This window comes from Microtus oregoni, unplaced genomic scaffold, assembly GCF_018167655.1.
Source record: "Microtus oregoni isolate MIOR12 unplaced genomic scaffold, Mior012 000034F_ref0000314, whole genome shotgun sequence".
Lineage (NCBI taxonomy): Eukaryota > Metazoa > Chordata > Mammalia > Rodentia > Cricetidae > Microtus > Microtus oregoni.
In genome coordinates, this window is record NW_024543093.1 from 17,586,805 (window position 1) to 17,613,729 (window position 26,925).

Genomic DNA, 26,925 nt, shown 5'->3' on the forward strand with positions numbered 1-26,925 from the left:
ATCATCTTAGAGCAATCAATAGAAGAGAAAATATTAGTGGGGAAATTGCCACAATGCAATTTTCTGGTATTTTTAAACAGCTAGATATAAACGAACAGGCATATTGTAATGCCTCCCAGTGTGTTACTCTTTTGAGGGCATGATTCATTCACTGAAATTTCACTGGAGTCTAAAACTTGTGTCCCTTAGTATTTTTGCCCTTTCTCTGATCTATTTTTATGCTTACCAAGCATATTTTCCATTTTTGTCCCAACATCCAGTTATTTTTGCAGGAAAAATATGTTCCGTAAGATAGGAGAAGTGAGTCCTTTGGTCATTGTCAAGCCTACTTTTAAAATAGGTTTATATCAGCACTTGTAGGTGAGGGGGTAAAAATGATAGCCATGTGTTATCATCCAAAATTGTGTGAAAACTATTTGCTTGTCAAGCTATATCCAAGTTACCTTCATGAAACTTAATTTTCTAAATGCGCAAACATAGCACTACCAAAAGTGAAGAAATAAATAATAAAGAAATAAAACGATTTGTGCTTGGAAACAAGAATTTCTGTTCTGGCTGTTCTTTTCTGTCACTAAATTGCTACACTTTAGAAATTCATAGCTGGTCCTTTCACAGAGTCCAGCATTTGTTTGTTTTCTACCCCAAGGGCTGCACAGCAGCATAGATGCTCAGATGCAAATGTAAGGTATCCCAGGAGAGAATTGCTATAAATGGAGGAGGTGTGAAGGGTCTCCTTGACTGCTTCTCTCTTGCTGCTTCCAGCTGGAGACATCAGTGGATTGACGAGATGACCCGAACACAGGTTTGTACTGGAATCAAAAAGAATGTACTGAGTAATGAAACGCGACTTTTGAGTTTGGAGAACCTATGAAGGGATCCACTGCAGCCACTTCTCTTCGCAAATGGAGAAAAGCTGAAAGATCTTTTCTTGTCACAAAAGCAGTTTCATGCATATAGCAAGGACATGGGCCCTGCTTAAATTCCATGATTCCATTTTTAGGTATCAAAGCAAATACCACCTCAGAAGTTGTGCATTATCATTTGCACATATGATGTAATATATCCGATGACGCATTCCCTTTGGTCTCTTTCTGTCCCCTTCTGGCGCGACTTGCTGATTTCCTTTTACGTATAAAGTTGAAGAGATCTTCAGATTTCTAACAAAGCTCCTCATGGGCCCTGGAAAATGAATGTGTTCTCCTCAGGGAAGGTCATTTTAACAAAATTCTTTATTATGTGAGTCTTTGTGTTTGGAGCACAAAAGCAATGGCATACTATAGCAAATAAGTCAAGTGCCACATGATATGGACTATGATTCTGTATTCTAGTAAAGTGTATCAGTTGATGAAAAATACTTTTCCTAGAAGCATAGATTTTTAATAGTGGATTTGGTTGTGTCATAAAATGCAGAAGTTAGTTTGACTCCATTTTATCATAAAACATTAGAGCTTTGAAATGGGGGGAGACAAGTCCCCCTTACCTCTCCTGGGCTCTGTGATTCCTGAAAAACAGATGATCCATGGCAAGGCACCCATATCTATTTAACAGGCTTTTCAGGACACTTAAGCCTTCATAGACATGAAGACCTTTCTATTTCTATGGGAGATTTGATGATGAATGGCTAGCTATGGAGAAATAGGACACAAATAACATGACCCTAAAGCAGTGATCTCAACCTTTCTTTTTTTTTTTTTTGATTTCAACCTTTCTAAAGGTGCAATCCTTTAATACAGTTCCTCATATTGTGCTGACCTCCAACCATAAAATTATTTTTGTTGTTGCTTCATAACTGTAATTTTGCTATTGTTATGAATCATAATATAAATATCTGTGTTTTCTGATGGTCTAGGTGACCCCTGTGAAAGGGCCATTTGACACCCAAAGAGGTCAAAACCCACAGGTTGGGAACCATTGCCATGTAGTTACAAACTGTGGGAAACAGCCTGATTTTTCTCTATGACTCCTCACAGAGAAGGAAGTTGGAAGTCCCTGTCTCCAGCACTAAGCAGAGCAACTCTAGTGGAGGGTCAGGTACCTGGTCAGGCACAGGCTCACACATTTTTCATTGGGTTGTATGACCTCCTTCAGCATAGCACGTTAGGAAAAGCTGATTCCAACATGTTAAAGTGGCATTTGTGAGGGAAGAATGTTCCCAAATGATGTCATCATTAAGTACAAATTTTAGTTTGTCATGTCAGATATGAAATAGGCCTGTACCCAATGTTGAAGAAAAAAAGTTACAAATAGTGGAGAGTTTATTTTTTATAATAATGTGTTCTGTGCTTAAATTTTAATAAAGTGAATTACAAATGATTTGTCTGAGGGTATTGTTTGAAAAAATGCTTAATTGATCTCTTTTTAGGAGAGCTCACTAAAACTATTATACAAGATCAAAGCCTAAGTGAGTCATTCATTACAATTTTAATAAATGTGTGGTTCTAGCCTTTTTTAAATTCTAAGTAGAGTATAGTACAATAATGAAATTAACTTTGTAGATAAAAGACTTGCAGGAGCTCCCTTATCAAATTCATGTTTTGGAAACACACCAAAGAGATGATCCTCTGAGTTTTATTTATATATTTGTATGTTGCTCTGGTGTGCCTTTGAGCTCTCGCTCACTGTAAGTTTTAGCAACACAATTTTTCCTCTTCTATGAAAATTTATACCTTATTTTCCTCAACCCACAATGAATTAGTATATGGGAATGGAACTGCATGAAGGTGGTGAACTGGATTTTAGCCCTATTCTGATTACAAAGCATTCATTCAGCCCTGAAGACAAAGCAAAACAAATCATAAAGACTATTCAGCCACGAATTGTGAAGGCAATACAGTCCAATCCACCTTTTTACCCCTAATCCTTCAGTCCCTTTCCCCTTACTTCCCCATGCTCTTCTGCTATATGCTCTGGTTTGCAAGCTTACTTCGAAACTTTAACTTATGCCTGGCATAAAAAGGATCAGAATCTGAACTTAGCCATGTCATGGAAACATTGAGTGGAATTAAATAGTGGAAAACAACAAAACTATTTTCTCTCATTTCTTGTCTTTCAAAAATAATGATCATTAATTGGTAAAAATGTTTAGAAAAATACAAAAAAAAAACAGAAAAAGAAAAGAAAATTGAGATTAGAGAATCAAGTACAATATTATTTCAAAGTATATATTTTGTAGTTTTGGAATTAAAACTATCAAGCGATTAAAATCTCCCCAAAGGAAAAAGTGTTTTATTATCATTTTTAATCTGTTTGCTTGTTTTTTGTTTTTATTTTCCATTTGTGTCAGGCATCCATCCAGTCCTTAAATGTGAACCCCATTACCTGGATCCTTTTATCGCTTCCTAGAAATGGTTGTGTCATCTCTTTTCTTCTTTACTATCTTTGTCTATAAATAGTAATCCTGTTAGTAACTTCTGGGAATGTAAGGACTAAATAAAATATTTATTCTTTGGAAAAGTATTTCGTAGCTCTTGCACTAAGCTGAATCATGTCATCGGTCCTGCAGATAGAGTCCTGTTGCAATGAAACCCTGCGTTTGTGGACAAGCTCTGGCAGGAAGGAAGGTGATAATGAAATCAAGCAACAGGAATATTACATAAGGCAACTGATGTCAGTAATGACAAGTGCTACGTATGAAGAAAATTAAAGCACGAGAGGAATTGCATTAAGTCCTCTGAAGGTGACATTTGAGGGAACACCACAGTAAGAAAATATACATTGCTGATGTAGGCCTGAACATGAGTGCACAAGACTGGCATCTGTGTCTAAAGCTTGAATACTGAGCAACTAAACCCTGAGCTAAATAGAGACTCAGAGGCGGGAGTCATGGGCACAGGAACCAGATTAAGTGGAATCTGTTAGGTTACAGCAAGGGCCGGATTCATTCAAACACTTGTAAGGAGAATAGAAAGACTAGATAGACGGCAGGTCTGCAAGAGAGAGAAGTGAGGGAGCCTTCTTTAGTTAGAATAATACAGTGCTTGACCAGGGTGAACATAGAACCAGTGTAAAAACTGGGAATAGAATTTTGGTTTAAATGTTTGTTTTGAAAGTCACACATATGGAATTTACCAATAGTTTTCACTGAGTAAAACAAAAGATTATCTGGAAGGACTGTGGCCCTTTTCCCTCCCATCCCATTCCAGTCTGTCAGCTTCCTCGGAGCCCTCTCCTTCCTGCTGGCCTTCCTTTCTGGACTCAGTGGGGAGAATACAGGGTCTTATTTGTCAAGTTTCACGTGGGATATTCACTATGTATAGTGGGAAGTAGGAGTACAGCAAATGAATAAATAAATGGGTAGCTGAAAATGGTTATAGCGACCCCAGCAAAGTTCCAAAGCACATGTTAATGAGTTAACTAGCTAATGTATCTTCTGTCATTTTTTGTCAACTTGTGGATACCACTTCAAATGATTGCTCAAAATGGTAATACCAGTGATAAAGATCCACATAATATTTTTGTCAGCTTAGTTTTAATCTTCGATGAAGAGCTTCCTGTCATTTCTAGTCTAAACATATTTATGTAGCGATTTTCTGTTGCTACTGTAATAAAATACCTGTTAAGATCATTTGAAAGGATGAGAAGACTTGTTTTTCTTGAAGGTTTCAGCATTTGCAGTTCATGGTTCCTAGTCCTTGGCTGTGCTCTGTCTAGGCTATTGGCAAGGAAGAACCTCTTTCAGGGACCTCATAGAAGAAGCAGCTCACTCTATGCCATACCAAAATCAATGATAAAGAGAGAGAGGGAAAAAGTTTGAGTCACCATATTCAATCAAGGGCATACCAAGAATGACTTAATTTTTGTTGTTGTTGCTCTTAGTCTTAACACCCTACAGGTTCTGCCAGTTTCTGCTACACACATCAACTCAGGACAAGGCCTTCAGTACATGAAACTTGGGAATATGCATAAGACACAAATATAAAATATTTCATATCCACTTATATTAAGTGCCTAATATATGTCAATATCTAACATTGTCTTGACACTTTCAGTTACTCATTTATCAATTAATTTTATAATGATCCAGTCAATACTGTGCTATAAACATATAAAATATTTTTATCTTGAAAGTATTCACATTACAGAGGGGTTGAATACTTTGTGCAAAAGCTTATAAAATACTTTGAAATGTCATAGACTTACTTACAGGATGGTAAAATGCGTTTCTGTTGTCAACACCACTTTAGCAGAGATTACTTTTCTAAGCATCACATTTATATTGTCATTATTGTCACAGTCGACTATGTGCCAAACATTCAATACAGTCTAAATTTTTATCCTCATGCAATTGCAATCTTATTAGCATATTTCTGTACTGTGTCCAGCCCAAGTTATTTCTTTGGAAACCTACTAGAATCAAGAATGGAAAGGACGGATAATGGCCCATTATCTCTAGCATATTAAAATACAATCTGTGAGTAAACACACGCAAATCATTTTGACAACTGCATTCATGTAAAAGACTTTGAATGTGAAATATATGTCTTGAATGCTGTACTGAAATAGTTCCTGCATTTTATTGCCCTTTTTTTCAGTGATATTCTAGTTATCAATTAACTAGAGGTCTCAATTTTGAGTCAGCTAAAATTTTCTGGCATTGCTCCTTTTTGTATACATATGTATAATATTAAGCAACTGACAAATATTGACTTATTAGTGCCTCAGTGTTAAACTTACAGAAGTTTTTGGACTCAATAGCAGTTGAAAATGGTAGCATTAAAAATCAATGGATAAGATCACATGAGGGAGGTTTGGGGTACCATATACACTTCCAAAGATCCTGGGATGAATTTTTGATTCAGTAAGACTTTGGTGTGTGTTCTTGTGGTTATTGTTCATATTAACACTATTTCCACTTTATGGAGCATATTGGCTTTTCTAGAAAATGTTTGTCCTTTAGTCTTTTTTTGTTTCTTTCCATTTTTAAATTCAGAAATCGTCATGGCATTTCAAAATATAAATATATGTAAGTTTAAAAACTCACTATCATTTAAGACTGTCTGTTATATGTTGACCTTTAGAAATGTTGTATATGTTAAGTTACATAGGTGAAAATTGCTTTCATTTTAAGTGATAAAGACTTAGAAAGGCTGCCCTGGAAAAAATTTTGGTTACCAAATCAAATCAAGACATTTTAAATAAATTATTATGGTTTTCTATTAACAATATATTAAGTCATAGTTCTACTGTCTTGTAACTTTTAAACTTCAGGGACAATATAATAGGAGAAAAATGTTCATTGACTCATTTCACTCCTTAAATGTAACCCACGGAGGAAAATTATGACAGGAAGAAATGCTGCTATGACTCTGAGTCACTTCCCACTCATGAGTGTGTAGAACCTGGCTCATGTGCAGGATCCTGATTTGGAAAGCGTCTACACACTGTGGATTTCCACAGTGAGCTTCTTGTATTAGTAGGTAATGTAGAAAAGAAGAAAGTATGGATGTAAGAAGTCCTAGGTCAGTCTGGGATCCAGCCTTCCACATCTGAATGCATCCCCATCTATCAAACAAGTTTGCTCCGTTCTGTGTTTGCTGAAACCCAGAAGTCTAATAAATGTGAATGTGGAGTTAAAGCCAGGTTTTCTTGATGTTCTAGAACCCTTTCCCATTTTCTCCACTGTGCTGAAGGTGATAGTAAAGACATGCATATATAGGCTTTCAAATTTTGTCCTGACCTGAATAGACCTTGTTTAGAACAAGTTAATTTGACAAAGAAACTTTATTCCACTTTCTCCAGTGATGCTATTGGCTCTGATTCTATTCATGCTTTCTGGAGAAGACAATGTGAGTTGACTATTTCTTTCATATTGTAGTTCAGGAAGCATCAATCTATTTTATCATGGTAGAGCAAAATGATTTAAATAGTACCGCCTAGCCCTGCCCAAGCAGACAACCCATTCACCATCGTTCCACATCGGTACAGATTTCCTCCATCTTCACTGTAGAAACAGGAGCTCAGTATTTCTAAGACATCTCCTTGCGGAACCTGTTGAATATTCATTGTCAAAATCATAAATATTCCACATAGCCAAGATTTCTTTCTCTGTAATAGCATTATTCAGCAGTGTTTGGTGATTCATCACCCTAGTCTTTTAAATACATTTGTACCACAATAAGCCAAATTTTTAAAAAGCTAAAAGCAATTACCTTTGAAGTCCCTTCATACTCCTATAGGATGAGCCAGAATGACAACGTGGAGATCGAAGCAAGTAGGCTCTAAAGCAGCTGAAGCATTGTCTTCGTCCTACAAGAGTTATTGCCCTGTGCTTTTGAGCTGATTTTCACCAGAGAGACCAGGTCTGCCTGCAGCACGTTTGCTCTGCTGAAGAATATGCTACTGTACAGGGTGTACCACTTATTTAAAGGCCCATAACATCTTCCAGCAGCCTCACATTTTCAAATGACCTTTTCTCAGTTTCAGGCCCTCTGAACTTTATGTCATCTTTGACAGTACTTGCTGCATATCCTTGAGTTAGTCACCATTATTCTCTAAAAGACATCATCTGAAGAGCAAGAAGGTGGGCCTAAATAACCTCCATGACTCTTCTCAGCTTGAAAAGTCATTACCATTTTGTTGTTGTTTGTTTGTTTGTTTCAAGACAGGGTTTCTCTGTGTAGCGTTGGAGCCTGTCCTGGAACTAGCTCTTGTAGATCAGGCTGGCTTTGAACTCACAGAGATCCACCTGCCTCTGCTTTCCGAGTGCTGGGATTAAAGGCGTGCGCCACCACCATCCACCATTACTTTTTAGTGTGTACTTTTTAATCAATTCACAAAGCAACATGGGTCTCGACCAAATTAATTCTAAGTCACCTATTGATTGATTGCTTTGACTTCGATAGGAATACTTCTATACATGCATTTTTTGATAAAATGATCTTTTATATTTTAAGATTGTTGGCCAAGCACAAGCATTTTCTTCAAGCATGAGTGACTGACATATTTAAAACTGAAAACCTTGTTGAGAACAAATTTTGAAAAAAAGAACGGAAGGTGCCACATAACGACATTACCGTTCCTATTTGATTAACAAATCAGGTTCCAGTTATTCTGTGTCCTGTACCTCCTGTAGCTCCCACAGAGTTAATTTTGCTTGTTGTTGTTCTTGTATATAATTTTAGTTCCAATTTTGAATGGTACATTGAAAAACATGTTTGTATGCTATGTATATAACATATCACCTGCAACTTTAATAATTTTCTGTTCGTATTGCGCACTGCCTCTCAGATGCTCAATATAGGGCTAATGAAGTTTCCAGCAGAGAACTGCATTTAGATTAGAATTTTGTCCTTTGAAAGAGACACTTTAAAACTCATTTCTCCAAATACGATAAGATTTGCTGTGGAACAGATAAAAGTTGACATCTTTGCCTTCACATTTGTCTGTAGTCATATGGCTCTGTTGTTCTTTTCTACCAAGGATTTCAACAAAATTCTTTATATTTTATTTATTAATTTTGTGTGTGAATAAGTATGGGATGGAGCATATCATAACATGCCTGTGTGGGTTATAGGACAATATTTTCGTGTTGTTCTTTCCTATTACTCTAGAAGTTAATTCTCTCCTATTACAAGGGATTGGACTCAGGGCTCAGGGCCTCAGGCTTGGGGATGGCTGCTTTCACCAACCTGAAGGTGGTGATGGTTGCTTTCACCAACCTGAAGGTTATTCTTTCAGTTATTAGGAATCACTGGGAAACTTGAGTACAGGTTATCTTTATGTTTGTCCACTTTTAAAATAAATTATTTCTTGAGAAATAGATAAGATGATTCTGAAAAGTAACTTCAAAATAATTGGTTGGGTATTGGTTGTATATGTGCGCACTCATTATAGAAGCAGGGTAGTCATGTATTGCATAAGGATGTTTTGGTCAATAATAGACTACATGTGCAGTAGTGCTCCCATGAGAGTATGTTGCTTAGTGATACCCTGGCCTTCTTACTTTGTGTAAGCATATTCTTTTATGTGCATGCAAAGTTATTGCCTAATGATGAAGTTCTTAGACCATATTCCTTTCATAAAGCCGCAGATCACCAGGCTTTTAAGTCAGACTGCCATGGTTTAACTAACAGAGTGAATGGGTTCCTTAACATATATCTGAGCTATATTTCATTTGGAAACATATCAGTGACAATTTGTGTCTTGAATGGCTATGGAAGTAATATGCCTGGAATACTTAGATTGTAGCTGTCAACAATAGCTTGGCAAGTAAAATGAAAATAATCAAATCCTTGTCCTTTCGGTTTTGTTGGCATGTAAGTTAGTAAATGGAAGTGGGTATTCTTTAAGTCTACAACAACAACAAGAAAACACAAAACAGAAAAGAGTTAAAATTAAAATAACAGCTAAAAAAACAAAATTTGCAGAGAGGTGGGAGACAACCTAGACAGCAAAGTGCCCTCATCTAGAAAACCAGAGCATGGGGCCACATGATGTCTAGGATACTTTTCAATTTGGCAGTCATTATTTTTCAGTTTGCACCCTTTGATCAACTCCTGAAGCAAGGCAATTCTCTCTCTCTCAAATTAATACTAACTCACATATTGATTGATGATTGTTTCTGCCTTGCACCTAAGAGAATCCACATCAAAGAGTTGTGAATGGTGACACAAGCTTCTAATATCACTGCTGGGAAGCAGCAATAGGCTGTTCTGTGGCATTCACTGGATCGGGCCACTCAGTGACTTCACAGCACAAGAGACCATGTTTCAAACTAACAAAAAGAAGTAGTAGTATCCAAAGACCGACACCAGAGCGTGTCCTCTGCCCTCCACATGCGCTTGCGTGCACACACACGCTTGGATGCTGCCATGCACTTGTATTCCTCACACACATGGATGCACCCACGTACTTATACACACCTACATACTTGAACTTAAGAGTTCCCATACAGGATTTTACACACACGCACCCCCACAATACTACCCCTTAAAATTTGCAAAATGATTGGGTTCCCATTCTTAACATAGTTATACACCTTTCTTCTTGACAGTGAGTGAGTTGCCAAGGAAAGAACAAAGAAAGGTTGCTTCTTATATAATGTAGTTATCAGTGATGAAAATGTTTTCTAAGAACTGGTAATGTATGTCAGTAGTAAAGTGTCTGACTCCTCAGGTCCAAAACATTACAGGTGGAAGAAGGTATGTAATAAATAGTGTGTATTGGGAATCATGGTGTATGGCAAGTTATGATATCAAGAAAACTTTACCATCTGGAATTTTAAATATGTTCACATTTTATTTACATAGCATTTTGTCAGAAATGAAAAACATTTTACAATATGCTATCCATATATTTAAAGTAGATTTCACAAAACGATTGAGTAGTAGTCTGAGAATAGAATAAAGTAATATGGTTGGTTGGATTCTAAGACCCTGAATCATAGAATACTTCATAACTAAAACATGTTTAATGAGGGTAAAGTATAAAAGGTTCAGGTTATAAAAATATAAATTAGAAGGTGTCTTTATATTTATATTTGCTAATGTATAATTATACTAACTAATAATTATAAACAAAATAAATAGTTAATATTATAACTTTTAGTTCCCAAAAAATCATACAGGCAGTTTGCTGTGCATAGAGCTCTTATGTGGGTGTGATACTGGAAAGACTACAGAGGCTGCTATTCTCCCTCATTAAAACAAAGGACCTGGATATTTCTCTATGGTGTCTTCCAATCTGACTACTCAATGAATATTTTTCTTATAAACAATTAAAAAATAACTATTTTCTTCCATAGCCATCATTTACCTTTCTTTCTCATCAGAGAACCATAATATTGTCCTTTTCAGCCTGTTCTTACAAAGCCATATTTATGTTCTTGTGTGTGGTGTTTTAGAAACCTTCAGAGTAGGCTTAGTTTATGTAACTCACAGTGATAAAGAAATGCAGTCCTTCTTTCAGGTTAAAAGCTTGGTAAATTTTACTTCATGCTGTACCTATAAGCTTGTCGATAGCGCCTAAAAATATCCATTGCATTTAACGCCATATGATACATCGACTAATCTGCTTTCACAAGTAATCCATCCTTTTCATAGTCTCCTATCATCTGTTCTGGTCTTCTGCTTCACAAAGAAGAGTTTCTTGGTAATGTGGAGGCAAACTACAATAAGAAAGCTAACTTAGATATTCTTGCATGAGTATGCCAAACACAAAAGGATTGGGGAGGAGGCAAAGCATATTGAATTTCTTTCTCATTAAGCCCGCTTCCTGATTTTCATTATTCCCTTTTAATCCTCATGAGGCCCTCCTTCATTTCTTTCAGATCCTGCCAATAGCCTATTTTCATAATAGGTATTTTTTTTTTTTTGGCTACAATGAGCTGTGCTTGTTAGGAGCACAGAGCTTCTCCTAGATGTTTCCAGTTTGCTAATGTACCAGATCACATTTTTTATTATATACCTACTATGTGAAAATTGATTAAAGGAGTTAGCATAAGTTTCAGGTTATTATCTGTAAAATATAATGTTCATATCTACTTCAGAGATTGGAACTCACTAGTTGTGTCAGTTTTTGGAAAGAGAGATTGTGTGTGTGTGTGTGTGTGTGTACATATATGTATGTGCCTATATTGTGTTATAGGCATTTAACTATAATAGCAGTGTATGGTGGGCAAGTGCTACCTGTAACTGCTCCTATTGATTTACTGGTCACGTGTCATTATGTAATGACAACATTGGATTCAGTTATTAGCTTCTACAATGATTATAGTCAATAGCCAGGCAGTGCTGGCACACACCTTTTATCTCAGCACTTGGGAGGAAGAGATAGGTGGATCTCTGTGAGTTCAAGGCCAGCCTGATCTATAGAGTGTGCTCCAGGAGAGGCTCCAAAGCTACCCTTAGAAACCAAATCCCGTCTCAATAAACAACAACAACAAAAAAGGCAGAGAGAGTAGTCATGTTGACATGTGAACAGAAACAGAAACAGGTTGCCTTTGTCTCTTTTCCTCTCCTTCTCTTCTTACCATTTCTCTGTGCACAGATTTGATCAGACATCTTCATGAAGACAGAGGGAAACCAAGTAATTTCTAAATTTCACCCTACTTTCTCTTGCCTTGCATGTTAGGCTCTTAGAAGTAATATTATAGGAGTATGCATTTAATATAGACTTTTCCATGTGGATAAGGTGATATAGGTCAAAAGAGCTAAAATGTCTGGAAAATCACTCCATCTGTGACAGATCACTTGGCACATGGGGAAGTATCTTTAGTGGGCTCCTTTATTAAAAGTGAAGTTACCAAAACGAGCTTAACAATAAAAAGCATACACTGAATCTGCGCCTTTTAATAACTTGTATTGTGAAAGCTGCTTCATCTCATAATAGCATTTCCATTGACTCATATTCCCCAGATATTCAATAATCTGTTTTCTGGAAATTTGGAGCATGGTTAGTACACTATACTCTGGTCTGCTTTTCAATTCTTTCTTCTTTGACTGTTGAGGACATATTGGCGCACGTCAAACCTGCTTAAAAGGCAGTGTATGATTTAATTAAGAGAATTTCAAAAAGGAAATAATGCAGGATGAATGAGGGCACTTTGCAGGTAACTTGATCTGCTGAGGGATTATTCCATATTTATTGCAATAACGTCCCAATATTAAGAATTATTAAGAACATACTTCAGAATGCCTGTTTCACAATGCCTCTTTTTTATATTTTTATTTTTAAAAGGAAAATAAACTATCTTTTTTCATTTTACATACCAATCCTAGTTTCTTCTCCCCCCTTCCTCCCATTCCCTCCACCTATCCCCTTATCCTACCCCCACCTATTCCTCACAGAGGATAAGGCATATTGCTTTAAGGAAGTTCCAAGGCCCTTCCTACTACATCTCGGCTGAACAAGGTACTCATCCAAAGAGAATAGATTCCCCCAAAGCCAGTACAAGCCAGGATAAGTCCTGGTGCCACTGCCAGTTGCCCCGCAGTCTGCCTCAGCCATACAACTGTCACCCACATTCAGAGGGACTAGTTTTGACATATGCTGATTCCTTTCTTGTTTGGTTGGAGTTCATGAGCTTCCATTAGCTCAGGTAAACTGTTTAGTGGGTGTCCCCATGATGGTCTTGACCTCTTTGTTCATATTCTCACTCTTTCCCCTCTTCAACTAGACTTTGGGAGCTCAGCCCAGTGCTCTGCTGTTGGTGGATGCTGATTGTTTATTTTTGTTTTCCCAGACCCAACATAACCACTCAGAAACTCTATTATTTTTAATACTGTTTGGCCAATAGTTTAAGCATATTTTTAGCTAGCTCTTAGGACTTAAATTTACCAATTTTTAATATTTTATATTTTACCACGAGGCTTTTGGCATACAGGCAAGAGGACACATTCCCCTTTACTCTGCTGCCAGTCTCTGCCTCTGTTTCCATCAGTTGCCAGATGAAGGTTCTATAGTGACATTTAAGATATTCGTCAATCTGACTACAGTGAAAGGTCCGTTCGGGCACCCTCTCCTCTATTACTTAGGGTCTTAGCTGGCATCATCCTTGTGGATTCCTGGAAATTTCTCTAGTGTTAGGTTTTTTACTAGCCCCATAATGACTCCTTCAATCAAAATATCTCTTTCCTTGCTCTAATCTCTGTCCTTCTTCATCGTGACTATCCCGTTCCCTCAGGTTCTCCTCTTATTATAAAGAATCCTCTATCCTCACAAATGTCCTTGTATGGAAGAACTTATGGCTGAATTTAAACTGGAAAGACATTGCCAATGTATAGGAGAAATTAAATGAAGCCAAAGTCTGTGCCTGTCCTCAATGACCTACCCTGAAACCACCAAGTAGGAATAGATCCTTTTGTACTTTGCATAGAAAATCATGCTTGTATCTTCTTCAACATAAAGCTGTGTTCAAAGAATTCATAGGGATATGTGTACATGTGTGTGTGCCGGTATGTATAATATATGTGTATATGTGTGCCCATTTTTGTGGAGGCCAGAGACTTATGGAAGAGCATTTTCTTCAGTTACTCCTTCACCTCAGTTTTTGAGACAGGATTTCACAGGGAGCCTGAAGCTTAATGATTGGCTAGAGAGACTGATCAGGAAACCTAAGGAATCCTCCTGCTTATGTCTTTCTAGTACTACGTAAGAGGCACATACCACTGCACCTAGTTCTTGGTTTTTCTATAATTTGACTTTTAATTCTATACATATATGTGTGTCTCTGTGTTCATATGTGCACCTGTATGCAAGTGTTTGAGGAGGCCAATACTATCTTGTCCACTGGAATTGGAGATAGAGGAATCTTTGAGCTCCCTGCAGAGAGTGTTGGTCATCTGACTCAGGTCATGTGCAAGAACAATGCACATGCTTAAATCCTGAGTTATCTACAAAGCTCTGCATTCAGCTTTTAAAACAGATGTTAGGAATCACCTGAGGGACTCCTGCCTTCATTGTGAACGTTTTAATACTGACCATTTCTTCCTGAGTTAAGGATTTGCAATGTTTCTGTTGGTTTTATAGTATCCATAAAAAGTAATATATTCCTAAAAGAACCTAAAGTTCCTAATTCTAATATAGTGGTAAAACAGCAATAATCATTTAAAAAAATACAATTCAGAACAGTGTTTGTAAGAAGAGCTAAAATTGTATTAAACTATGTGGCCTTAGATTGTCACTAACATTTATGGAAAAAGATAAGTGTGACATGTTTCACATTCATTAAAATTGTAGCAATGGATTTCAAAGATATATTAAGAAATAAAAAGAGAAGAAAGTATTTGTAAGCTGTTACAATGGACTGATATCATAAATAAAGGAATATTACAGCCTAAAATATCAAGATAAAGAAAACAATATCAAACAATTCAAGGACCTATGACGACAACTTCCTAAAGAAGACATAGATGACAAATAGATATATGCAAATATACTCCACCTCATTTGTGATTACAGAAAAAAAGAATCACACACACACACACACATAGTTCTCATCTCTTTTTAAATTGACTTTTATTGAGTTATACATTTTTCTCTGCCTACCTCCCTGACTCTTTCCTCCACTTCAACCCTCCCAAGGTCCCCATACTCCCAATTTACTCAGGAGATCTCGTCTTTTTCTACTTCCCATGTAGATTAGATCTCTATACGTCCCTCTTAGTGTCTTCATTGTTGTAAGTTCTTTGGGATTGTAATTTGTAGGCTGGTTTTCTTTGCTTTATGTTTAAAAACTACTTATGAGTGAGTACATGTGATAATTGTCTTTCTGTGTCTGGGTTACCTTACTCAAAATGATGTTTTCTAGCTCCATCCATTTTCCTGCAAAATTCAAGATATCGTTATTTTTTTTTCTACTGTGTAATACTCCATTGTGTAAATGTACCATATTTTCCTTATCCATTCTTCGGTCGAGGGGCATTTAGGTTGTTTCCAGGTTCTGGCTATGACAAACAATGCTGCTATGAACATAACCTACAGAATGGGAAAGATCTTCACTAACCCCACACTACACAGAGGTCTGATCTCCAAAATATACAAAGAACTCAAGAAATTGATCATCAATAGAACAAATAATTGAAGTAATAAGAGTGGCGGGGCTGCGTCCCCAGCACCCCGGCTGCCTGCTCGGCTAGCTTATGCCCCGAAATAATTACACGGACACTGTATTCTTTTAAACACTGCTTGGCCCATTCTCTTCTAGGCTAATTCTCACATATTAATTTAGCCCATTTCTAATCATCTGTGTGTAGCACCCCAAGGTGCGCTTACCGGGGAGATTCTAGCCTAGTCCATCCTGGGTCGCAGCTTCATCCGGGGAGCGGGGCATGGCGTCTCTCTCAGGCGTCTGCTCCCGAGAGCAGAGCAGTGGAGACTCTGAGCTCACTTCCTCTTCCTCCCAGCATTTTGTTCTGTTTACTCCTCCCACCTAGCCTCTAACCAATAAAATGGGCCAGGGCAGTGCCTTTATTAGCCAATGACCTTCCTCCATCATTTCCCCTTTTTCGGTTTAAAGAAAAAAAAGGCTTTAACATAGCAAAATTACATATAACAAAACAGTTATCAAGTAAAAGTTACAATAATCTTTATCATAACTAAGGAAAACTACAACTAACTATTCTTAACTCCATCAAAGACTCCAGAAAGATATATTACCTAAGTAAACAAGCACTAAGAAACTTCAAACTCTAGAAATGACAAAGACATCTCACTGCCTGGACAGTCACCCAAAGTTCTTTTGTACCGTTGGGGCATCCATCTTCAAGCCTTCAGGCCCATGGTATCCAGCAGACATTTCCATAAAGCAGGAAAATTCAAAGTCAGTTCAGTCACTATCTGTTGTGTCCTGCAGAATGTCTCGCAGACTCTTTCATGAATCAGGAACCCCGAAAGATCATCTCACCTTAGGCAAGTTCAGTAGTCCTCTCTCTGCTGGTTCTCTGTGTCCAGTTTATGCAATAGTCCAGGCAAGAGCAGTTTCTTGCCCAAATGACTATCAAACTCCATAAGGTGCCTCTTCGATGCCCATCTTCCTCTTGAAGTAGATTGGTGCTGCCAGGGGCAGAGTGTCTCATTGTCATGAAAAGTCCTATGTTATTAAAACATTTAAAATGCCATATTCTATAATCTTTGAAAAATATAAAGAATGCCTATCTAAAATATATCTACGCACATCTAGAAAATATTAACTAACATGACTACAAACTTGACTATTATTTATGATTATCCATCAACAACCTATATTTCCTATTATACAGTACATATTTAAATGAACTACACAATCACAATACCTTAATCAAAATCAGAAACACTTATATATATAACAAAATTGACCTTAAATCTCTATCAATAAAGCAAAATCTATACTAATGTAAATTATTCATACCTATATCATATCCCTCTTTAAATGTAAAAGAACGTTTATAAACCATATTTGGGAATATGGGCGTAGTTTTTTCTCTCCAAACTGCTTCCTGCTGAATGGGGGCGTCGTTAATTAGGTCTTTCATGGTATAACCTGTGTGCTAGTTTCATCTCAGTTGGCAGTTGAGCGAAGCAATTTTTTTTTTTTTTGGTTTTTCGAGACAGGGTTTCTCTGTGGCTTTGGAGCTCGTCCTGGAACTAGCTCTGTAGACCAGGCTGGTCTCGAACTCACAGAGATCCGCCTGCCTCTGCCTCCTGAGTGCTGGGATTAAAGGCGTGCGCCACCATCGCCCGGCGCGAAGCAATTTTTTGAAGGTGTGCACAGGAACCATTCAGGAGGACGTGGTCCATCATACCATATCGGGATAAATGTAATCCACAAGGTCTGATCCTCTGTGAAGACAAAAGAAGAATCTCTTTTCCAAAGTATCATATCCTTAGATCCAAATTCAAAATATCTATGTCAGATTAGTTCAGCAGCATTTATAAACAAATATCTTTTAGCAGCTGTTGCTCCTTCCTCAGCATTCAAATAATTCAAAGAGAGCATAATAGCATACAGTATCAAGATTCTCTGTGTATTTTCCATCTTTGTACAGCTTTGTTTTAACCTCTATTTTGTTTATTTTTACTTTTAAACTTTTTGCTTTTTGAGACAGGTTCTCTGTATCTTTGACCTGAAGTAACTCTGTAAACCAGGCTGTCTTTGAACTCTCAGAGATCCGCCTGTCTCTGCCTCCCAGGCATTCGGGATTAAAGGTGTACACTACTACACCTTGAACTCACAGAGATCTGTTTGCCTCTGCCTTCTAGGCACTGGGATTAAAGGCGTGTGCTACCGCACACAACAACTCTCTTCCTTTTTTTGTTTTTTACTATAAGAACTTCAACTTTTAGTCTGCATATATTTTTAACACACTTCAAACCATTTAGAAATTTTCTCTGTCTTTGAATCTCTCTTTACTGTATATCTCTCTCTTTTTCTGACCACATGAGTCTTTAATTTACCAAGCAATCTCAGTAGGACTAAAGGCGTGGCTTTGCCAGTTAGATCCAGTCCATTCCTTAGCTTTCCAGCCTCATGGTGGATATACAGGCTGTAGCCATGTTTACTGCAACAACTGTATGGCATTTCAAGGTCCCTGCCAGCAAGTGAGCTACAACAGACAACACTCAAGTCCTCTCTCGGTAGCCGGCCCTCCTGCCTCAAACAGTCAGAGTTTGCCCTGGCAGGATGGCCCAGAAAGCCGGCATTTTTAAACGGCGCAGCTTTTTTCCTGCTATGACTGAAAACCGAAAAGCATGTGTTCAGCTTTTTGTCAACACCGTTTAAGTGTTTTGTGGCAGGACCTCTTAATGAGCTGCAGGCTTTGCAGCTAAAGCTGAGTCAGGAAGCCTCTCTTAGATGAGGTGCTTGCTTGCCTCTAGCAAGCAGAGTAGAACCGAGAAATTGCTGCTACCAAGAAACCAGGCACAATGCTTTCATTTTGTTCTAGAATTACTTCCCAAGCTGTCTCAGGCTTTATGTGGAAGCAGTTGTCCACGTGGGCGCCATATGAAGTAATAAGAGTGGCGGGGCTGCGTCCCCAGCACCCCGGCTGCCTGCTCGGCTAGCTTATGCCCCGAAATAATTACACGGACACTGTATTCTTTTAAACACTGCTTGGCCCATTCTCTTCTAGGCTAATTCTCACATATTAATTTAGCCCATTTCTAATCATCTGTGTGTAGCACCCCAAGGTGCGCTTACCGGGGAGATTCTAGCCTAGTCCATCCTGGGTCGCAGCTTCATCCGGGGAGCGGGGCATGGCGTCTCTCTCAGGCGTCTGCTCCCGAGAGCAGAGCAGTGGAGACTCTGAGCTCACTTCCTCTTCCTCCCAGCATTTTGTTCTGTTTACTCCTCCCACCTAGCCTCTAACCAATAAAATGGGCCAGGGCAGTGCCTTTATTAGCCAATGACCTTCCTCCATCAAATAATCCAATTAAAAAATTGAGTACAGACCTAAGCAAAAAACTCTCAACAGAGGAATCTAAAATGAACCAAAAGACACTTAAGGAAATACTCAACATCCTTAGTCATCAGAGAAATGCAAATTAAAACAACTCTGAGTTTCCATCTAAAACCTGTAAGAATTGCCAAGATCAGAAACTGATAACAACTTATGCTGGAGAGGTTGTGGAGAAAAGAGAACACTTCTGCATTGCTGGTGGGAATGCAAGCTAGTACAGCCCCTTTGGATGTCAGTGTGGTGATTTCTCAGAAACTTAGGAAACAACCTTCCTCAAGACCCAGTAATACCACTTTTGGGTATATATCCAAAGGATGCTCAATCCTGCCAAAAGGACATGTGCTCAGCTATGTTCATAGTTCTCATCTAAAAGGAAATAAGGGATAGTTTATTCTGGAGCCATTATGAGTGACCAATACTTTGGAACAGAGATCTAAGTTAACCCAAATTCCATTTTACAACATGCAAGCAGTTTTATTAAGTTTGATAATTTTATAGAACAAAATAATTCCTAAAGTGAGGTGAGTTTAAAATAAATTGGTGGATACATCATAGCGGAGGTTATAAAGCAGAGGTTGTAAAGCATGGAAGCTTTCAAAGGCCCCTTTTGCTATCGGATGACATTCTTAGCTTTTGGGTGGGTGAAACTCGTCACAGGATGTAAGTTATGACACTGAAGTGGCCAAGATATTGCCATTCAGGGTGCTAACGCCAGCCTAAGGTATGATAATTGGCTTCTGGAATCACACCACCCGATCTGTCCATATCACTGTAGCTTTAATCAGTTCATCAGCTGTTGCAAACACAGCTTCTTTTCAGGAATTCTCTCCTACAATTGGGATGATTAAACTAAACCTGACAGTAGATGTGTTGATCAGATTATGGAACAACTGAAATCCTCATGTGCTGCTGGTTGAAATTGAAACTGATATCACTTTGGAAAACTGTTTGGCAGTGGCTAATAAAACTAGACACACTGCCCAGAATTCTTCCTCCTAGATATTTAGCAAAGACAGTGAAACCACTTCCTCCTAACTCCATCATCATAATTTAGAAATCGTGCCCAACTGGCTTAGTATGTTTTATGCCACTGCTAAAAATGCTTAAAATATAAGCTTTTGAAGGAAAGATAATTATTAACTGTGATTCTAGAAGTTCAAGAGATGCTACTGGTATCCTGGACAGAGCATGCGAGCTATGTCAAAACATAGTAAAGTAGAAATTGGAAACAATCATGTTTAGAAAAAGCCAGGAACCTGAGATAGGCTCTCTTTATAAAAACCCATCTTCATGAGAAATCACTCACTCTTGGCAATGATCATCTTTATTGAAGTTGATATTCCCATAACCTAATCCATTAAGGAGTTCCATACCTTAACAGTACCACAATTAAGGTCAAGTTTTTATAATTTGAACTTTCTGGGGCGTGGACTCAAGCCACATTCCATCTACAGGACTAATGTTAAGTATTTTTTGTTGGTTTTGTTATATTTGTTTTTGACTTCGTAAAATCTACAGACACCATGTATTTCCATCAACCACTGAATGAATAATCAAATTAGAATGTGTCCGTGTGTGTGTGTGTGTGTATTATATAGCAGAAGTTGTAACAAGGCATGGAACCTTTCAAAGGCCCTTTTTGTTATCTGATGGCATTATTATAATAATGATGACATTATATCTATATCTATCTATCTATCTATCTATCTATCTATCTATCTATCTATCTATAGTAGTTGGAAAATCAACAAGTCGAGCCCAGATATGTGGGAGATAAGTGAGTCTCACATGTTTTAGGAGTGAAATAAACTCAAAGGTCTATACACTGTGTCATTCCATTTATGTGATAGTGTGGTTTAGTGAAAACTTGGAGGAAAGGAAACAATACTGGACTGCGAGGTCCAAACTGAGAAACTGTGTTTCTAGTGTGCATGTAGTAATGGTTGAGGAAGGAAGGACTGTTATTCATTGCAGCAGGCTACTGTGATGAAGGAGCCCAGCACCCTGGGAGAACCCAGCAAAGCACAGCCTCCTCAGAACCATCTTAGCTCCCTGTGTATTCACAAGTAGTGTATTTGCTGTTATGAAGCAAGTTTCTGGACATAGACATATGAATTTTCTAAGTTGAATAAAATATAATGAACTTGGAATTAAAAAAAACAACATTTCACTTTAATTCCTTGCAAAAGAATATTCAGGGATGTAAAGTCCCAAGCCACAAGTCTGTAGTTTGTAAATCTTTATGGTAACTGCAACAAACTGTATACGGACCGATTGGGGTTAATGTTTTTTGGCATGAACAGCTCTACGTAGGCATCCATTAATCCCCAAAGAAATATCCAGATCCTAAATTATTGATTCATTGAAATACTCTTGCAGCCTAACAAATATCACTTGCTCCAAAATAACTCAGGACATATGTAGCCTCTCTTCAAGCCTAAGTGCGCTCATGTAGATTGAGCATAGAGAGGTGGCCACTTCAGTGATCATGGAGACCACAATGGGAGCTTTTCCCTTGGTGAGACTCTTATTCTCTAAGATAAACAGAAGTTATGCACAAATTCATTCAGCATTTTCATCTAAGTTTATAAGAAACTATGTTAACATGAATCCCAATTTCAGAATGTGGTAGACAGTCTCTTTCATGAGTTACATAGTACTACATTACCTCCATATGAGGGAAGAGCTCCTGCAAAGAAGAAAGTGAGGGCCAGTGATTTCACAAGACTCAATTCTGGGAGATACAATTTTAGTTTCATCCTTAATATTTATATTTTATGTTGTGTAACTTGATAAAATAAAATTTTGACTGATATGTGATAATCACCACCTGAGGGATCTTTAGAGCCTTGTTATAAAAATAAAATGAATATTAATACTGATTGCTACAAGATGACAATTTTGAATTTTTGAAATAGTTTATTTTCTCTGTTTTAACTTAATCTATGTACTTGTACTGGTCTCACAAGTACATTTCATTGTACTAGATTAGTAACATGAGATGCACTGTGGAAGGGACACATTCTCTTGAGGTCACTATCTCATGGGACTGCTCCGTGGAAGAGCAGACTCTTGCTACTCTTCCACTCTACTGCACAGGAAGTCAACCTTATTAAGACATAAAGTTGTATTTTTTTAAAAATAATTACTTCTGTGCATGTACACAATATACACATGCATGTTGTTTTTTAAATATTTATTTTGTTTATTTTAAAAATTATGTGTGTATTTGTATATGATTATGTATAAAAAATACAGGTACCCATAAAGATCAGAAAAGGTGTCATTTCCCCTGGAGCTGAGGTTATAAGTAGTTGAAACATGGGTGATAGGAACTGAACTGGGGTTCTCTGCAAGAGCAGGAAACACTCTTATTCTCTTTTCCATCTTTTAAGCCCATTATTCTCATGTTTTTAAAAGTATTTCTGTGGTTGTGTTTTCCATTTCCTAGTTATTAGAAATTGAGATTTTTGTCATCTCAATTTGAAGTGTCCATAGTGTTTTCTAATATGTGACATGCTCTATTAATTGATTTTGGTAAATTTTGTAGCTACTTAAGTATGCAATGTGCATCCACTATGTGTTGTCCATATTTAGCCCAGGCATAGACATAGATTCTACTTTGTGAATGAAATTTATGATTTATAAAAATAAAAGTTCTTGCAACTAATTACTGCCAGATTATTCTAGAAGAGACACTTCTAATATATTAACTTTAACAGAGCACAAAGCCCTGGATTTTGTTCCCAGCACAGCATTAAAATCTCATAAGGTGACACATGCCTAGCACAGAAAGACTCAAAAGTCAACATCATAGCAGCCAGCCTATCCTACAGGCGACCTCTTCTCAAAATATGCATAAGACCTTGCTATTTTAATGTGTATCATTAGATTTAATATTATGATACTTTGCTTGTCCCAGCGATAGTGGAGAAGAAAGCATGATCATACTTTAGTTAGTTGTGGTGGTTACTGGTGAGGCAGGACATCCTGTCCCATGTTTTCACCATGCTTATCTTTCCTTTTCCTTTCAGATTTGCCTTTGTGTTTACACTTACTTTTGAAGTTTTCAAACTATTTTATGAACCATATGATATTTTGTCATTTATGTATTGGACACATATGAGTCATCTAGAAACCACACATACTGTTTTAGATTACAGTTTGTCTACTTTCTTTTTGAACTTTTCAATTTTATTTCAATTTCATGTGAATAGAATCATCAATTCTTTATTTTATTGGTCTGTATTTCTCAGTAGGCCCTATCCCCTAAGTTCTGATTCTATAGTTTTGATACACATTTTATCTAACATAGATTCCTTTTGGACCAATGCATTTCATTCTCCATCATCTTTTTCTTGTATTCCTTTTTCCTTCACTAGCATAACACATCTTGGTAAAATCTTTCACAGTGGCATTCCTATTAACATTTTTGACTTGTCACAGACATTAAGAAAAGTTGTACCCCTGTCTCCTTCTGGATACTGGATTACTTATGTAAAATTGGATTCAGAATCACGGGTTTGAGGTATTTTTATATGAATTTCTGTTAGTGGATATTGCAGATCATTCTGACATCAGCATGTTTCCTTCTAATATACATAAATATATATTGCCCTGTCCCTGGAACCTTAGTATTTACAGAAAAGAAATATTGAACTTATTTATTTTTTGAAATAAATAACCCCATTATTTTAAATGTTGCAAAGTTTTACCAAGATTTACAAGTATTAATCTTTTTTTTTTAACTGAGAAAAGGAGAAAAAATAAAAACAAGTTTCCTCCTCCTCCCAGCCTCCCATTCCCCTCCCCGTCCTCCCACCCTTCTCCCCTCCCCCCACTCCTCTCCCCCTCACTCTCCAGTCCAAAGAGCAGTCAGAGTTCCCTGCCCTGTGGTAAGTCCTAGGTCCTCTCCCCTCCGTCCATTTCTAGGAAGGTGAACATCCAAACTGGCTAGGCTCCCACAAAGCCAGAACATGAAGTAGGGTCAAAACCCCATGCCATTGTCCTTGGCTTCTCATCAGTCCACATTGTTCGCCATGCTCAGAGAGTCCAGTTTTATCCCATGCTTTTTCAGTCACAGTCCAGCTGGCCTTGGTGAGCTCCCAATAGATCAGTTCCACTGTCTCAGTGGGTGGGTGCACCCCTCGTGGTCCCGACTTCTTTGCTCATATTCTCCCTCCTTCTGCTCCTCATTGGGACCTTGGGAGCTCAGTCCAGGGCTCCCCTGTGGGTCTTTGTCTCTATCTCCATCAATCACCAGATGAAGGTTCTATGATGAAATGCAAGATATTCGTCAGTATTGCTATAGGATAGGGTCATTTCAGGTTCCCTATCCTCAGCTGCCCAAGGAACTAACTGGGGATCTCGGCTTGGGCATCTGGGAGCCACTCTAGGTTCAAGTCTCTTGCCAACCCTAAGGTGGCTCCCTTTACTAAGAATTGTGCTTCCATGCTCCCCTATCCAACCTTCCTTTATCCCAATCCTCCTATTTCCCCAAGTTCCCCCCTCCTTCCCTTCTAACTTTTCTTTCCCCATCTCCCCTTACCCCCATTCCACCCCACCCGCAAGATCCCAATTTTCTCCCCGGCAATTTTGTCTACTTCCCATAGCCAAGAGGACAACTATATGTTTTTCCTTTGGTTCACCTTCTTACTTAGCTTCTTTGGGATCACCAACTGTAGACTCCGTGACCCTTGTTTATGGCTAGAAACCAATTATGAGTGAGTACATCCCATATTCATCTTTTTGGGTCTGGGTTACCTCACTCAGGATAGTGTTTTCTATTTCCATCCATTTGCATGCAAAATTTGAGAAGTCATTGTTTTTTACCGCAGAGTAGTACTCTAATGTGCAAATATTCCACACTTTCTTCATCCAGTCTTCCATTGAAGGGCGTCTAGGTTGTTTCCAGGTTCTGGCTATTACAAATAATACTGCTATGAACATAGTTGAACAAATGCTCTTGTCATATGATAGGGCATCTCTTGGTGATATTCCCAAGAGTGCTATTGCTGGGTCCAGGGGTAGGTTGATCCCGAATTTCCTGAGAAACCGAAACACCGATTTCTAAAGTGGTTACACAAGATTGCATTCCCACCAGCAATGGATGAGGGTACCCCTTCCTCCACAGCCTCTCCAACAAAGGCTATCATTGGAGATTTTTTTATTTTAGCCATTATGACAGGTGTAAGATGATATCTCAAAGTTGTTTTGATTTGCATTTCCCTGATCGCTAAGGAGGTTGAGCATGACCTTAAGTGTCTTTTGGCCATTTGAACTTCCTCTGCTGAGAATTCTCTGTTCAGTTCAGTGCCCCATTTTTTAATTGGGTTAATTAGCATTTTAAAGTCTAGTTTCCTGAGTTCTCTATATATTTTGGAGATCAGACATTTGTCTGTTGCAGGGTTGGTGAAGATCTTCTCCCAGTCAGTAGGTTGCCTTTTTGTCTTGGTGACAGTGTCCTTTGCTTTACAGCAGCTTCTCAGTTTTAGTAGGTCCCATTTATTCAATGTTGCCCTTAATGTCTGTGCTGCTGGGGTTACACATAGGAAGCGGTCTCCTGTGCCCATCTGCAGTAGTGTACTTCCCACTTTCTCTTCTATCAGGTTCAACGTGTTCTGACTGATAGTGAGGTCTTTAATCCATTTGGACTTGAGTATTGTGCATGGTGATAGATATGGGTCTATTTTCATTCTTCTACAGGTTGACATCCAGTCATGCCAGCACCATTTGTTGAAGATGCTATCTTTCTTCCATTGTATACTTTTTTTTTTTTTTGATTTTTCGAGACAGGGTTTCTCCGTAGCTTTTGGTTCCTGTCCTGGAACTAGCTCTTGTAGACCAGGCTGGCCTCGAACTCACAGAGATCCGCCTGTCTCTGCCTCCCAAGTGCTGGGATTAAAGGCATGCGCCACCACCGCCCGGCTCCATTGTATACTTTTGGCTCCTTTATCAAAAATGAGGTGTTCATAGGTTTGTGGGTTAAAATTCGGGTCTTCTATATGATTCCATTGGTCGACTTCTCTGTTTTTATGCCAGTACCACACTGTTTTCATCACTGTAGCTCTGTAATAGAGTTTGAAGTCAGGGATGGTAATGCCTCCAGACAATCCTTTATTGTATAGGATTGTTTTGGCTATCCTGGGTTTTTTGTTTTTCCATATAAAGTTGATTATTATCCTCTCAAGATCTGTGAAGAATTTTGATGGGACCTTGATGGAGATTGCATTGAATCTATAAATTGCCTTTGGTAGAATTGCCATTTTTCTATGTTGATCCTCCCAATCCAATAGTAAGGGAGGTCCTTCCATTTTCTGGTATACTTCTCAGTTTCTTTCTTCAATGCCTTAACGTTCTTGTCAAATAGATCTTTCACTTCCTTGGTTAGAGTTACCTCAAGATATTTCATGCTGTGTGTGGCTATCGTGAAAGGTGAAGCTTCTCTGATTTCCTTCTCTGCTTCCACATCCTTTGTGTATAAGAGGGCGACTGATTTTTTGGAGTTGATCTTGTATCCTGCCACATTACTAAAGGTGTTTATCAGCTGTAAAAATTCTTTGGTGGAGTTTTGGGGGTCGCTTATGTTCACTATCATATCATCTGCAAATAACGAAAGTTTCACTTCTTCCTTTCCAATTCTAATCCCCTTGATCCCATTATGTTGTCTTATTGCTATTGCTAGAACTTCAAGCACTATATTGAAGAGGTATGGCAAGAGTGGACAGCCTTGTCGTGTTCCCGAGTTTAATGGGATGGCTTTAAGTTTCTCTCCATTTAATTTGATGTTAGCTGCCGGCTTGCTGTATATAGCTTTTATTATTTTTAGGTATGACGCTTGTATCCCTAATCTCTCCAATACTTTTATCATAAAGGGATGTTGAATTTTGTCAAATGCCTTTTCAGCATCTAATGAAATGATCATATGTTTGTTTCTTTCAGTTTATTTATATACTGGATTACATTGATAGATTTCGTATGTTGAACCAGCCCTGCATCCCTGGGATGAAGCCTACTTGATCATAATGGATAATTTTTCTAATGTGTTCTTGGA

The 26,925-nt window shown here is 38.0% G+C and overlaps 1 protein-coding gene across 26 annotated transcripts in view; it reads left to right on the forward strand.

The window, feature by feature from the left end:
• Nrxn1 (neurexin 1) overlaps positions 1-26,925 on the forward strand; it is a 1,082,053-nt gene that overhangs the window by 22,236 nt on the left and 1,032,892 nt on the right. The window contains exon 3 of one of the 26 annotated variants that reach the window (XM_041630264.1): positions 763-806. The exons of the other annotated variants lie outside the window; for them this stretch is intronic. Coding sequence (XP_041486198.1) covers positions 763-791 — 29 coding nt within the window. The 3' untranslated portion in view covers positions 792-806. Of the gene's footprint in view, positions 1-762; positions 807-26,925 lie in introns of those variants that run through there. 26 annotated transcript variants of the gene reach the window in all.